A 15,086-nucleotide genomic window follows, 5' to 3' on the forward strand; every position below is an offset into this window, starting at 1 on the left:
CATCATCTTGACGATGAAACTGACTTGAAGTCTCGCAAAAGTCGGGTAAAAGTTTGACCCAGAATTTGTGGGATTTAGTGGAAAAGTAGAAAAGATTAGCTTATGTGCTGTCTCACAGGTCTGAATTAAAGATTTCCAAGACTGGAAGGTGAGAACACATGATGCTGTTTCAACTGAAGAGAACTGGAAATTTCAAGATGCCTTATGTGCAAGAACAAAAGCTCACAGCAAGTCTAAAATTCATGTTCTTAACAAACAATGAGAGAGGGAGAGCTATAACATCCAGAAAGCAGAACAGCTTGTGTTTGTACCTCAGCTTACTTGCATCATACCAGTATGAATGCTGTACAGGGCCTTCATTTTGAACTCCTGCCCTCCCTTCACCTGCTTTACCCGACTATGCTAGGCTTTTTCTACTGCCACTCATTTAAATGTTTGTCCACAGTCTCCTTTCTTCTGTACATCCAAACTTACCTCCTTCCTCCGTTTTCCATCCCCAACTTAAAGTCTTATGTCTCCAAAATGTCAGATAAAACAAAACCAAAGCACATTCCAAGCAGAAAAGCATAAAGTCAATCAAGGGACTACACAAAGTCAAGTAACTTAGTGACTGCTAAGTGGCCTAAACAAATCCTCCAAGAAAAAGAAACTTCTGAACCTAGCATCTTCCTACTTGCAGCATTTTTTAAAATGGCACAGAAGTGTCTTGCACAGGTTCACATGGAGGTTGGTTGTGTAGCAACTGCAGATGTCCTATGGCTTCAAACAAGAGAAATATGTACAGCAGCTTCCTTAGCCTCCTCTGCCCAAAAGCCTAAGATCTCTCTGGTCTGAGGGCAAAGAGTTCAAAACTTCATCCATCTCCTCACACACACACCTCACTGGCATGAGAAGGGAAGAGAGAATGGCTAAACAGACACTTCTTGCCTTCTTCCAGTGTTACACACTGGGAAAATATTACAAACCTTGTTAACTTATTTGCATCTGAACGTATCTTTCTTAAGAAAAAAGCTTGTTTAGCACTAAAGACCTGCATAAACACATCCTCTTTGCACTGCAGAAACATTAGCATAGCATGCTGGCTCTGCATTTTGCTTTGCAAAGACTGACCTTCTCCGGGACACCGATCAGCAATATCTCCTGAGCAGCAGCAACAAAGAGCATTTCTTTGCTTGACTGAAAGCCTTCCACTGTGTGCTCCCTTCCTTAGGGCAGAAAGACTCTGCTGATACTGTACAATGTTTTATTCTGCAAACAAAGCATGCTGACATACAAAACACAGCATTCGTTTCTGAATGAATAACTTTTTCTCTTTCCACATTCAACCACATACAGTCTACAATGAGCTGTCATTCATTCCTTCTACTACAGCAGCATCTTGAGATCCTGACTAACTGCAAAGGATGTACGTAGTACATCAAGTTCTCAAGACAAGATATTACTTTCCAGTGTTCTCAATATATATAGGCAAGAGAAAGAACCAGAGAAAATGCAGTTCCCCTCCTTTGAAAAGATTAACAACACAGGCAACATGAAACTCAAGAACAGGACCAGGAACAAATAAACAGACACTTTCTTCTTTAAAATGTCAAAACATTCTTCACATTTCCAAAGGCAAGCATGAAAGAATGACCAGTTCAAATAACCACGTCCCATTTATTTGTTACATTAGTTAGATTCCTCTGAAAGGGACTGCACCAACAGCTTACTCAACCAAAACACACCTAATACAGCAAAACCCAGGGCCTGTGGGTCACATACTAGCTATCATTGACCAATGAACAAAATTATTCTCAGCATACTTCCCACTGAAACAAGATAATGTTTATTCAGTGCACAGATCTGAGGAAAATGAAAGAAGGAACTCCAGATGAAACTGTCTAAAAAGCATGAGCAACTGTTCAGTGCATGTATCAGAGAGGTTGTTTTAGGCAGAAAATAGTACTGAGGAGTCAATAAATAGCAGCCTGGCAGAGAAGTAAAAAGTGTCTGAAGTAGCAGTCTAGAATAGGGTATTACTGTGAAGAACCACAACCGACAGAGATGAGAAAATGGAAGATTAAATCTTGCATACAATGGAAGATTCAATTTCGCACTTTTTGCAGTTGGTCCCATTCTGTTATTCTAACAGTTTCCTTCAGTATCTGCAATGCAGTTATAACCAGCTTCTTACTACAGATTTCTTCTCCACTGAACAGAAAGACAAAACGTCTGAAAATGAGGCCATGAACTGTAACCACTGAAACAGCAAGGAGAAAAAACCCCAAAGCCCATATACCTCCCTCCCCCTTGTGAGTTAGCTGACAGGTCAATACAGTTTTGCCATCCTATTTTCTAACAGCCCTTCTCTTAGTATTTTGCAATTCTATAAAGCCTCCTCCCTGGCAAACCCTCATTTAAAAATTAAACCACTGTTTAGTAACAGTAGTTCTCATTAAAAGGTGTGTTTACCACACAGTAGTACTCCCTATATTTAGAACTTGACATACATCACAGCAAATTTAACTATCGTGGGTGGTAAACATCTAGTTTAATGGCATCCACTGCGTTTGTGTGGAAGAGTTTTATAAATAGCTTCCAAAATTCTGCTCACCATAGGCAGTTAATAGTATCTGAAGACAACTTACACTTTTCTCCCACCACAATCAGTATAAGGCATATGTTTCTCTACCCAGCACTCACCTGGGGCTAGTATTGTGGGCACACTCTGATCAGAACCTCAGATGGACTGCCAAGCTGATGTGAAAGCTGACGCTACCAGGAGCATTCTGGTCTGCCTCTTAAGCTAGAGAACTTGTAAAAAGTTTCTGTTTATATCTGGAAGCCTTCCTATTCGGCTGCAGCTACAAATACATCAGCTATGTTGGATCAAACTGTCCTCAGCAGCTACAACTGACTTACGCTCTTTGACAAGACCTCTTCTGTTGTTTCCAAGGGCTCTCAGAAGATTCTCTTTCCTATCAGTAGCTTCAAGAACTTTAGGTTTAATTTTCAAGTTAATAATAATTTGTGTGGATCTGCAGCCCTGTGAATATCTATTGAATGGATGTCTGGCACAGAAGATAATTCCTCAGAAACGCTGTTCCTCTCAGTTTAATCAACACGTAGCTTATTTCAGAAGAGCCTCATTTTCTCCTTTTGCCAGTCTTCTAAATCGTATCTATTTTCTCAAAATTCTGATCTTCTGCTTAAAATGTGCATATGCCTCTATTTATGTTCACTGGCATTTCTCTTTTCAACTGGATTTCTTAAGATGCTGGGAGCTCAAAACTTCAATAAAAGCTGGCAGGTGCAACACATGCTCATCGTGACATGCAGATACATTAATAAAAGACCAGAGCTGGCCCCATGTTTCCACCTTCTCACATTGTTTCCTCAATCTTTTTTTTTCACATTAGACTGAATTTTTACACTAACGATAAGTGATTAGACAGGCAGTTTCCTCCTCAAAGACTTCTTAGAAAGACAAGAAAGAGTCATTCTTTCTTCAATATTGCATCGAGGCAAAACGTCATTCTACCTGTGGGTAAGAAAGTCAATTCCTGTACAAAGAACCCATGACATAATTTTTTAAAATAACTGTTTGATTTTTATTTTTCCCATACTGTTCTAAGCACGCTCATTTCTTATAGTTTGGGAACAAACTTCCACACTTTCCAGCTGCCATGTTAATCTCAGGCAATCTTCTTGAAGAACTTCTGAGCTACGCAACCCAACGACGTCCATCCACATCCATGTTGCTAAGATTTCTCGTGTCCTGAGTCTAACGTGGAGTTTTGACAAAGAGCCAAGGAGTGTCCTGCCCCACATCCAATTAAGATCTGTTCTGCATAACCAAGAGCTTTCACTGGCTTTGGTACATGAATGTTTGCTTCTGTGCCGTCACCACACATCCCATGTTCGTTCCATCCCCAAGAGAAGCAACAGCCACCTAGAAGAGAAGATACAAAACACTGAATTAAGACAAAAACTACAACAGTTTACTAGTTTAAGGAGAAGGATTAGCCATGTTGTCTTCTGACTAGATTTTAATAAATTCTGCGTAGGTGAGAAAAAAATGTTCTCGTTCTCCTGAAAATTTCAATAAAACAACATGTTATTCTTTATCACTTCATATTATAATAGCATAAGAGATGAAAAGAATAAAGACTTTTGAAAATCACTTAGTAAATACACTGCTCAATATTTATCCCGTGCCCACAGGAATCACTCAATATTTTAATAACCCTTCCTGAAATGGGATTCCTATCTTTCAAGTTCACTTTTGTAAGCAAAATTTGGTAGCACAAACTGAACTTAGTGACTTCAATTCACACAGCACAGCCTGTAAGACTGAGGGACAAGGGCCATGAGGCAGAAAAACAATAGTTCATTGCTGCTTTCAAGTGAGTAGGAATGAAATCTCACCTTTTCCTGTACACGGACAACATGCCTTACTTGCGAGCAGCACACCTCTTCCGTTTGCTTTGGTACTACTATACTGCTGTTATTATTATTCTTATTTTCCTTCATTATCTTTTTTTTATCTCCTCTTTTATATCCCAAATCATGGTCCATGCATTAACATTATCCTACAGTACTCTTTCTTAAAGCACAACATGTAAATTCTGTCCCATAAATAGCTAGCATAAGAAAAAAACCAAACCAACCCCTGTCTTCTTTTATTAACAAGGGATATTTCTTCCCAACTTCCTTTTCCTTATTCAGCCATCACAGAACTGTCTGTGAATTTCTGTAAAGAAAAAGGAGTCCATGCTGTAAGAGAGTGATGTTTCTGATGCCAGTGTAATTTCTGATATGCAGCAGGTATGACAGCATGAAGTGCCACTCTGGAGTACAAATAATCAGAAAAAAAGCCAGAATTCACCAAATTTAATCTCAGTCACAATTCTAAAATCATTTTACTTTCCAAAATTGGCAAATCAATTGCTCCATAGGTATACTCTCCTCCAAACTCCACTCTCATCCTGTGTCTCTACATATTACTCTATCAAAAGTTCTCTTCTGTAACTATTTGTAAATGTTACTGAAATCAGATAAAGAGCTTTTATTTTCTTGATGCTCTTTGAAGAAATAGACTACTGCAAAACACTGCTAGAATGCCACAGTGAGCTAAATACAGCTCACCTCATCCAGAAATGGCAGTTCTCATCCTAGAAGGCTCCAAATTCTCTCAATAGCATGCATGTGCAATATCAACGGCTGAACATACAGCACAAATGCACATGCTGTAGAAATATACTAAGAAGCATGCAACAGATCACATGTAAAGACCACTGAATAGAACATCTAAGAGGTTAACACTTTTATTTTTATTAAGGCACCAGGTAAAAATATTTACGTAGATATTAACAAGCAGCAAAAGGTCATCATTAACAAAGAGACTAAAACTGATCACATAAAAATTATTCAGGGAAATTGTCAAGCTCAAAACCATCTGCATGTAAGGAAAAGCATTCTTTTGCACAGTTGCTAAAACATGGATCCTGCAGAATAAGCCTAATGAGAGTGGGAAGACTTCCAAATTTAATGAAAAGGGAACGTAACATGCTCTTACATTAACAAGATGACTATAGCAAGCCTTTTGTGATGAGGCCACTAGCAATTAGTACAATGACTACAATGCAGCGTGCTGATTTGCTGGTATGGGGACTCACTGCATCTGAATGGTTGTGGGGTTTTTTTTCATCTTATTCCAGCAGGACAAAAGAAAGGAAATCAAAAATTTTGTTCACTTTCAATTACAAACTGCTCAACAAGGTATTTATGATACAATAAATATATTAAGACACAGATAGTAGTCTCTTGAATTGAGAAACAGACCTAAACATCTTTTTAAAAAATTTACAAGCTAAAAAAACCACAGACAAGAATATCTGCCAGAGTCAGAAACACTGAATCTTCTACACTACTCTCCAAGCATTCTCCCAGCATGCAAAAAGGGCAACAAATGCATCCCTGCATCCAGCTCCAGCAAGCTTCATGTTAACTGAGACAGGCTGAGAGGGAAAGCTGGCAATAGGGCATACATGCAGAGTAACTAGGATTTATGAAAGGCCACGCACAGATATATGGGGAGCCAGGCAGGAACCTGAAGGGCCGAGGGGGGAGCTGACAGATACAGAATAACAAGGCACAAAGAGGGCTCTCATCAACATTGAGTCACATTTCCCAAAAAGCTAAAAGGCAGAGAGTCTTTTTGGCACAAAAAGGAAGGTGTGCGATACCTTAGATACCTACATCTGCCTGGGGAAAATGTTCTGAAAGGTTTGGGCACAATGAGGCCAGCTGCTAGATTTCTGTCAGAGAATGTGCAGAGAGCACACTGAGGGCATTTTTTGCCCTCTCATTAAAGAACCATGCAGGAGAGCCAACAACATGGCCATGGGGCACTGGCTGAGAGGGAATGTGCAGACTTGGAATTCACTGGCACAGAAGCTGAATCCAGTGAAGACCAAAAATAATGAAGCGCTTACTGAAAAAAAACTACATAGAAGGAATAGATGCAGAGCTCAATGCCTTCATTAAAGGGAACTAAGGGTTATCCTCTGGCCAAAGGAAGCCAGTTTCATTTTAATTCCTTTTTCTTCCCATACACACACATTTTGTTTTATTTTATTTTAGTTTGATGGGGGGAACTATGAGAGGGCTGGGGATGGCAAATGTTTCCTGCTCAGAATAGAAGAATTCGTTTGGAAGGGACCTACTTTCACCACGTCCAACTGCTTGACCAGCCTCAGGGCTAACCTAAATGCAGTTCAAGCATTTTCAATTCTTTCTGTTCAGTTTATTACTGATAAAAACCTACAAGTCTGTCAGCTTAGGTCATGATGGCAAGAAGAGGTTGCAGCAATGACTACCAGGCTTTTCTCAGTGTAACTTCAGTGACAGCTGCAATCCACAGCTTGATTCAGCTGGAGGGATGCACTCTTAGTTAAAAACAAGCTGCAGTATCTTGGATGGGATTCTGGGGCAGCGGAGGTTTAATTCGCTCCTTATCACCAAGTACTCCGTTCTTCAGATGAGAAGACTGAATGCTAGGAAGTAAGCAGCTTTGGATGAGATTTCAGTGCATTTCAACCACCTACAAGACAAGTGATTTAGCTATAGGTACCCTCAAGTCTTCTTTAATAGTCAGTGGAGGCAATTCATCTTACCTAAACACCGATGTCAAAAGCAAATTTATCTCACTCTGGTGATTACAGAAGGAGACCAATTGTCTTAGCCCAGGCAGATCATTTTAAACAGCTGAAGATAGGTTATGACAAATCACATCTTGCAATGAGTCTGAAGGTAAAGTAAAATCCCTTGGAAACAAGGAATCTACAAACACTGCTGCTGCCTAGTTTCAGGCTGCAACCTGTCTGCTTCTAACCCACTGTGCCCTGGAGACCAACCAGTGAGATCTTTAAAAGCCTCTTTCTTTTCTTTCTCTTTGCACCCGCTCCCACTCTTCCAGCCACACATACACAGAAGGAAGCTGGCTTTAAAGACAGCTCGAGTATCTTGAACTAAGGTATTCAGCAGACAAATCTGCATATTAAGGATACATCAAAGTATTTTAGCATCGCTCTATAATTAAGCTCTGCGCTCTTAGCAGTACTCCAACATTTCAAAAAATATTCTCTTAACTTTCAATCAGTGCTACTCTACAGATGGTCACAGATAAAGTTATAGCTGGCAAGAGACTGGCAATTTGCTAGGAGCAAATCTGAGAACTTCAAACAGAACCAGGGCAGAACCAAGAACAAAATGCATTGTATCAGCCACCCCTTTTGACTACTAGAAAACACTTTAAACCTCACAAAGCACAATGTAATATACAAAGGATTTAGACTGTATCTCCCCTAAGAAGTGGTAAAATACAAAGAAATAAAGTCTTCCTATGTTTTCATGATACCTAGTATCCAAGATTATCATGCAAAATACAAGTATAGAAATATCTCTACCACTACTGCATTTTCATTAGCAAGAGTTATTCTGTCATTAGAGGAAAACATTTGCAATTTTAAAACATAAGAAACAGTTACTATCAACTCTTTTCCGCAGAAAGACATGGAAACATAGAAGTAACTACAAGAACACTCCAAACATTCTGCAAAGTCTTGTAACAGGCTAAGTTTAGTAAGTGGAATATAAGACAATGTGACTCCAAGGCATTTTATGTCACCTCCCAAAGTAGGAAGGAGCCCCGTGCAATGCAGCACCCGCTTCCTTGCAGAGCTGCACTCACACCCACCTCTCAAGAAGTGAGTTGGCATGGCCTCCAGGCAGCCTCACCAACTGCCGTTGAAGTTTCTCAGGACCATGATGCTCAGAAACATGCACCTGACTTCACTGAAAGTTAGAGCAAACCCACGGGCACTGCAGCTCTCACTTGAAGTGCAGATAAGAAAAAACATGTCTTGATATCAAGCATGAACTCAAGTTGCTAGAGACATGCTGACTTCCAAGTTGGCCTCCAGACAGTTAGCATCCCCAGTGTCTCTCCCAGACACCAGACCAAGATCACTCATTCTCTCCCCAGCACAGTGGTACCCAAGTGACAAGTCAGCTGCCCTCATGTCAAGCACCCTGGCTGAGCCTAGGCCCTAAGGAGGACAGCTTCCCACTGCCATCCAGCAGGGACTCACAGCACACACCTGCAGCAAGCACCACATGGATAGAAGGATACACATCTAACGCAAATTTCACTTGAAATGGTAAAGCCCAGTTTATAGCTTCTCCTTCAGCACCAGTATCCATTCCTCTGTAGAGAAACAGGGAAAAGACAAAGCAACAATAGTCCTTATAAAAAAAAAATTGTATTCTCATACAAATGTGATGCATTTGCCTATACACTGTTTTTATGCATCAGACAAATAAGCCCACTCACTAGTGGTAGAGGCATCTTGTTAATACACAACAGGAACAGAGATTTCTTTGTTTTTACAGAGCAAAAGAAAGCAGTAGCTCAGTGGCTCACTGCACAAATTAGCATGCATCTACTGAAAAGAATCCTTCCACATTATACCAGACAAGCCCTGGCTTAGGTCCATCACAGTTCTAGTTCACAAGGAACTTTATTTGCTCCTTCACAGTTATCCATTGCCATTCTGAAAACAAAAAGCCGAAGAAATGCACAAAATTACATTCTAGGATTTAAAAACAATGTACTTGTAACTTTAGATTCCTTGTTTCCACATTATCAGTTTTTGTGGAAGAACTGAAGTTCTGTAAGAGGGAGGTGTTTGCTTTGCTGTGAGTAGGGTAGCAAAAAGGTGAATCTATTGCAAGCATTAATTGTTCACATTTCTGTTTTCACAGGCAAACGCCAGTGGTACTTCTTATGACTAAGGCTCACGGGTGCTGCACAGGGTTTTCCTTTTGGTATTACTCAAACATTTCAATTCCTTCCAGCAGGAATGCATCTCCACCTCAACACCGAACAAAATGCGGACTCACGACTCTGTGCGAGGCTGAATGTATCTGGCCCACTGACAATACATGAGGATTATATCATACATGAAACTGCTGCAGTGCAGAGAGGAATAAGCATTAAAGATGCTTGCTTTTTACACCTGTAGAAGATGAATCTTTACATTTTGCTCTCACAGCATAGGACAAGAACACCTCGCAAAGTTGTCAGTGAGGAGATTTATCATAAGGCTCTGAATGCAGCACTGCTGTCTGCTCCATCGGAACATGAGGTGTGGCAGTGACGTTCCTACCCACAGCTTCCATCCCTGCTTCTCAGACTGACAGGCATGACATAAGTCAGTGCTCTAACTCTGTATGACCAGCACTAGGCAATCGCGGCCTCAGCACTGAGACAGGGGCTGCAGTCCCATGACTATTTCTGTGTGACGTCAAGAAAAACAAATGGAAAATGCCTGTTACTAAGTGCTTAGTAAGAGGATGCCCATGGAAAGTAAAACAGCCCAAGCAATATGTCAAAACACACCAAGAAGTGACGAGTCATTTCAGTGCCCCAGACCACATGGTGCCACAGCCATTTGTGCCAACGTGGGCATAACGCATTCCTGTGTCAAATTTATATATGCTTTAAACAGAAATAAATGATTATTCAAAGAAAAGGAAGGGACAGCTGCAACTTGTTCTGACCTAGAACACTACAGCCAAGACCGAGAACTGAAGGAACTGAAGGCCATCTTCAGCACAGCCTAGGAAAAGTAACAGATAATGAGAAGTACAGAGATGAACACATGCAAGACTCTGACAAGCCCTTCAACCTGCGCTACAGCCACATGCAACTTACTGCATACGCAGTGTAAACCAGAAAGGCAGAAGTTACAGACAGCAAGGTGAGCAGCAGCATGAAAGTGAAACGGTGCTTCCTTATCTGTTGGTTGAAATTAGAAGAGATCACGTTGGGGTCTCTTAGGAATCCTCTCCTCAAGCAAGAAGAGCTAGGTAGAAGAGCATTTTGGAAATGATTTGGCACTTTGTGGTTTTTAGAAAGCAGCTCTTTGTACCACACCCCAGTCTAGTTACAAGCCTGTCATTTTAAGGAGATCATGCATGTTAGGCTGTCAGCCCTTGGCAACTTATAAAAAATAAGTATGATAAAACAGAAAGTAAAAAGACATTTATCTCCAATTTCTTCTTGTCTGACTGCTACTCCCTTTCCCTGAAGGGCTGTTTGCACCAATAAAAGAGAATGTTTTGTTCTGGGATTTGTTTCTGAACATGTCCTTTTCTGGAGAATGCAATTCTCTGTAACTCAGAACCAAGAGGTGACACACATAAACCTTCTGGCCATCTTCTGTAGAATAGCTTTGTGCTTAAATGGGCTTTAGTTTGGACGTATCCCCTTTCATTTTCCTTTATAACTGCAAGGCTGCATTTTGGTCTAGCTACAAGACACATTATATGAATGTGTGTTACTGCTGAGCGAAGATTAAACAACTGCTTGCAGATATTAAAGCGAGGGCTTTTCTTTTTTTTCCCATGCTTAACAGGTGGGCTGGACTTTGAGGTGAAGTCCAGAAGTCATGAGCAGAAGTGTTAGAAACACAAGAGCAAAGTTGAGGAAAGAAGCAGGCATTGAGTTTCTCAGTTCCCTCCGTATTGATTGTACTGGCAGATTTGCTCACAGCTATGGAAACCTCACCTTATAGAAGCAATTAAAACCCAGCAGTTAAATTATTAGGTTACCTTACTTTGACAGAGTTTCAAGCTGCAATGTTAGCATAGCACAACGGCTCAGATAATAGTTCCCTGCAAGAGCAGGCACTGCAGTTTCAACAGTGATAGCACTGCAGTCTATGTGTACATGTGAGAGCTTTAAAATACCTAGCTTGGTGCAAGCTACAGCATAGCTGGAAAAAAGGGATTCAGGACGAGCTGATTTACCCTCCATTCTGGGCAGGATTTGTGGATTACTTTTTTGTGCTGCACTGTTGTTCTTGATTTAGGCTACTTGTATCTGGTTCAGACGTGCCTATACCACACTGTACTGTAGTGCAAGTGCACATCTAATAAATCTCCTACAGACCACGTGCCTTGCCTGTCTCCGTTTTTGTGTCTGCTGTTATGGGGATTCTCAAACTAGCCATCATGCTGGGTGTCTGAAGGGGTTAACTCAGGATCTACTCAGAAGCAAAACAACAGCTGGGTCACTTAGGCACCTAAAATGAGCAAAAAGTAAATGACTTAAGACAGTGTTAACATTAGGATGTTCACTCTGCTGCCACTTAAAACCATCATTTCCCTCACACAGCACGGTCTTGGGAACTAATCACATCCCTTTCAAAGAAGGAAACAGAGTGATTTTGACAGAGTTATGAAAAGAGATGAAACCAAGCAAGCAAAAAAAAAAAAAAAAAAAAAAGAAAGAAAAAAATCCCATGATTCAGACTTCATAGAGCTTAAGTGGTTTACTTCAAGTGCGTGCACCAAAAATAAGCTGCATTTGTTTAGACACAGATAAAGCACAATGGTTTGGTCTTTTTTACCCTAGATTGGCTCTGATGGGCTGTGCTTGTGTTAACTTCCAATTGCAGGTAAAACAGAAATTGAAGAAAAGCACCTTACAAAACAAATAAAAAAACCAATAATAAAATCCTACAAAGCAATCCCACCACAAACTGCACCCTGAACCCCATCCACATGGTTTGCCTGCTTTGAAATCAGCGAGTTTTCAGCAAAAAAACTTTCTCTAAAGCAGAACCCAAGTGTTCTAGCTCTTTCAATTCCTTAAGAGATAACAAAAGTTTGGAGGCTTCAGCCGTATCGTTCAGGCAAGCAAATTATGCCAGATATTATTTATCAGAGAAGACACACAAACTCTTTCCTTTTCCAGGTAACCAATAGCTCGGAAGACCAGAAGCCTAAGAATATAGCCACTACTTTTCTGCTGTAGTTTTCAAGCAGTATTTGAAATCCAAGTAAGCATTCTGGAAAACCTAAGCAAATGATCAATGGCAGATGTAGAAGTAGTTGGAGAATAGGCTATCTCAGGTATGGAGGGCAAAAAATGAGCATCATACCATAAGAATTAAAAATGCTCAGCAAGAGAATCAAAGCAGACAGCTTCAAAAAAGAAAGTGCCCAGGAGGCAGGATTGGATCTGTTTCTCCAAACATCACTTCAATTCCATATATGACTGCTGAGTGAAGTCCAGGGGAATTGCTTGCTGATATTAAGCAAGGGAAATGTTCTGCCATCCGTATCCATTAAAAGCCTAGACCAGTTGCATAAACACCAATTTTGACATGCTTGTTTTTCTGGTGAACAGAGACTCTGGGCAAGATGAGAAGCACAGCTTACCAACTTTCACCTTTTTATATTCTTTATGTATTACATTGTGTTTCAGCTACTTTTATCCACTAAACTATTTAATTTCAAATCCATTATTCTTATTTAAAAGAAAAGCAAAGGAGCTTCAATATTGAGTTGGCAAAAAAAGTGTCTCAGAAAAACACAGGACTAAACTTTTGCCACTTAGCTGAGCAGCATCACCACCACAGAGCAGCTTCTCCATTTTTGTCCTTGCGGTGCTCCCTCCAGCCTCCTCTGCAAATCCCAAGTCCATACATATGCTTCCTTTTCGCACCACTTCTTTCCAGCCTTCTCTTGAAGGTAAGCAATATTGGGAAAGAAACGTCAGAGAATTTGTGATGAAATGTGCAAATGGCACCATTTGAGTTACTGTGGTTAGGAAAAACAAATATCTCTGTTACAGAAGGCTCAAAGTGCATTCTAGGGGCACCTCAATGCTTTCACAGAATCACAGAAACACCGAGATTGGAAAAGACCTACAAGATCATCCAGTCCAACCATCCACCTACCACCAACAGTTCTCACTAAATCATGTCCCTCAACACAAAATCCAAACATTCCTTGAATATCTCCAGGGTCGGTGATTCCAGCACCTCCCTGGGCAGCCCATTCCAGTGCCTGACCACTCTTTCAGAGTAGTAGTAGTCCTAACATCCAGCCCAAATCTCCCCTGGTGCAGCTTTAAGCCATTCCCTCTAGTCCTGTCACCAGTTGCATGAGAGAAGAGCTTACTACAACCTCCCTTCAGGTAGCTATAGAGAGCAATAAGGTCTCCCCTGAGCCTCCTCTTTGTTCTTCTCTTTGCTTCCACAAGTGTTACAGACACCTGGATTCTGAACTGGGAACTGCTCCTTAAGTAGAAGGAGCAAGCAGAGCTGGTCTTTGGAAGAAGGCAAGAGTTGAAAAGCATCCTGAAATGAAACTCTCCTGCCTGTAATACTGCAGAGATGTTTTCTAAAAGTTCCGCTGTAGCACCATTTTCTGGACCCTGGCAGAAGAGCCACATCGAAAACAGCATTTATACATCAGGTGCAGGCATCTGAGGATGGAAAATAAAATGTCTTTGGCATAGTGACAGTAAAGACAGCTGATGGGCAGAAGGATCCACAGGCTCCATGCCAGCTCCAGAAGGTCAGAGGATCAGAACAGAGAATGCAAGCTGAGCCCCTAAGACACTCTTTGGCATTGTCTCATCCAATCCACTGCATAACCTCAGGGTGAAGAGGAAACCAGCTGGAGTCAGGACAGGAATATCTGGCACCATTTTGGAAGGACTTTCTCTGCCAGAAATCTGGGGTAACAAAGTATTCTTCAGAACAACAACAAACTATGACAAGAATATTTGACCATATAAACAATCCAAAGCTTTTTTCTCCTGTCTTGAGAGGAAATGGAAACACTGGAAATAGAGCATCTCCGTAATTGGCCTCGCTGCTCTTTCGCGTGTCCACAAAGAAAGCCAACTTCTTCCCTCTTCCTCTGCAACTTATGTAGGTTAATCTCAAGGTAGGATCAGTCATATAGACAATAAGCTGAACTGGAAACCATACTCTTGGTGAAACAGCAAGCTTCAGTTGGCAGCAAAGACGGCCAGACATGATATACATGCACTCTGCACATAGTATAGAAATAAATGAATGCTATACAACGTAGTTGTCACTAACTTGCCATGTGTCTATGTAAGAAGCTTGTTTCACTCTTTATGATGTTGGAAAAGAGAACAACCAGCCAGGAAAGGACAAACGTCAGACAATGCTGAGGTATCTCAGGAAGCTTTTGTTTGTTTTTGGCACCACTTCACAAGTCTCGTGATAACTTAAGATCCCCCGAATAGTAAAGAAAACACCATACAAAATAACCAAGATATCCTTATTCTACACAGCCACTTATTGACAGACCTGTTCAATCATGGGTAAACCAAGACGCCACTTCTCTCGACTGCTGGTTTCTTAAATATACTCAGGGATAGGAGACACAAGTACTAAGATTTTCAAGTGTCAAATCAATTTTGCAGAAATCTTTAACAGATATGGCCCATTCCCAAACCATTTAAACACTTAGATATGCTATCTTACCCTACAAGAGAGCCTCTCCCTTTTTTGTGTGTGTGTGTCAGCATTTTAAAACTCTCCCCAAGGAATTACAACTGGCAGGCCCTACAGAATGCCTACACTGAAATACAGACTTTGCATATGCAAAAAAGGATATCTGTATCTAGATCAGGTTTGTTCCTAGTATCTGCATATGCTGAATAACCGTGGAGGTAAGGCACTACATTTCAGTAACTGCTTAGGAAACAGGGC

The 15,086-nt window shown here is 40.8% G+C and overlaps 2 protein-coding genes across 6 annotated transcripts in view; one reads left to right on the top strand and one right to left on the bottom strand.

The window, feature by feature from the left end:
* KCNC1 (potassium voltage-gated channel subfamily C member 1) overlaps positions 1-9,669 on the top strand; it is a 115,687-nt gene extending 106,018 nt beyond the window's left edge. The window contains exon 3 of one of the 2 annotated variants that reach the window (XM_052696950.1): positions 9,403-9,669. In XM_052696950.1, the coding sequence (XP_052552910.1) occupies positions 9,403-9,566 (164 nt within the window). In that variant the 3' untranslated portion in view covers positions 9,567-9,669. Of the gene's footprint in view, positions 1-9,306 lie in introns of both variants that reach the window. The other variant, XM_052696953.1, reaches the window with a different exon arrangement.
* SERGEF (secretion regulating guanine nucleotide exchange factor) overlaps positions 1,637-15,086 on the bottom strand; it is a 129,045-nt gene continuing 115,595 nt past the window's right edge. For 2 of the 4 annotated variants that reach the window (XM_052696958.1, XM_052696956.1), the window contains 2 exons: positions 10,259-10,342; positions 1,637-3,931 (listed from right to left, as the gene is read on the bottom strand). In XM_052696958.1, coding sequence (XP_052552918.1) covers positions 3,741-3,931; positions 10,259-10,342 — 275 coding nt within the window. In that variant the 3' untranslated portion in view covers positions 1,637-3,740. Of the gene's footprint in view, positions 3,932-4,649; positions 4,733-10,258; positions 10,343-15,086 lie in introns of all 4 variants that reach the window. The other 2 variants (XR_008209826.1, XM_052696957.1) reach the window with 2 other exon arrangements.

The sequence above is a fragment of the Tympanuchus pallidicinctus genome, unplaced genomic scaffold (assembly GCF_026119805.1).
Source record: "Tympanuchus pallidicinctus isolate F22 unplaced genomic scaffold, pur_lepc_1.0 scaffold3, whole genome shotgun sequence".
NCBI classification, from domain to species: Eukaryota; Metazoa; Chordata; class Aves; order Galliformes; family Phasianidae; genus Tympanuchus; species Tympanuchus pallidicinctus.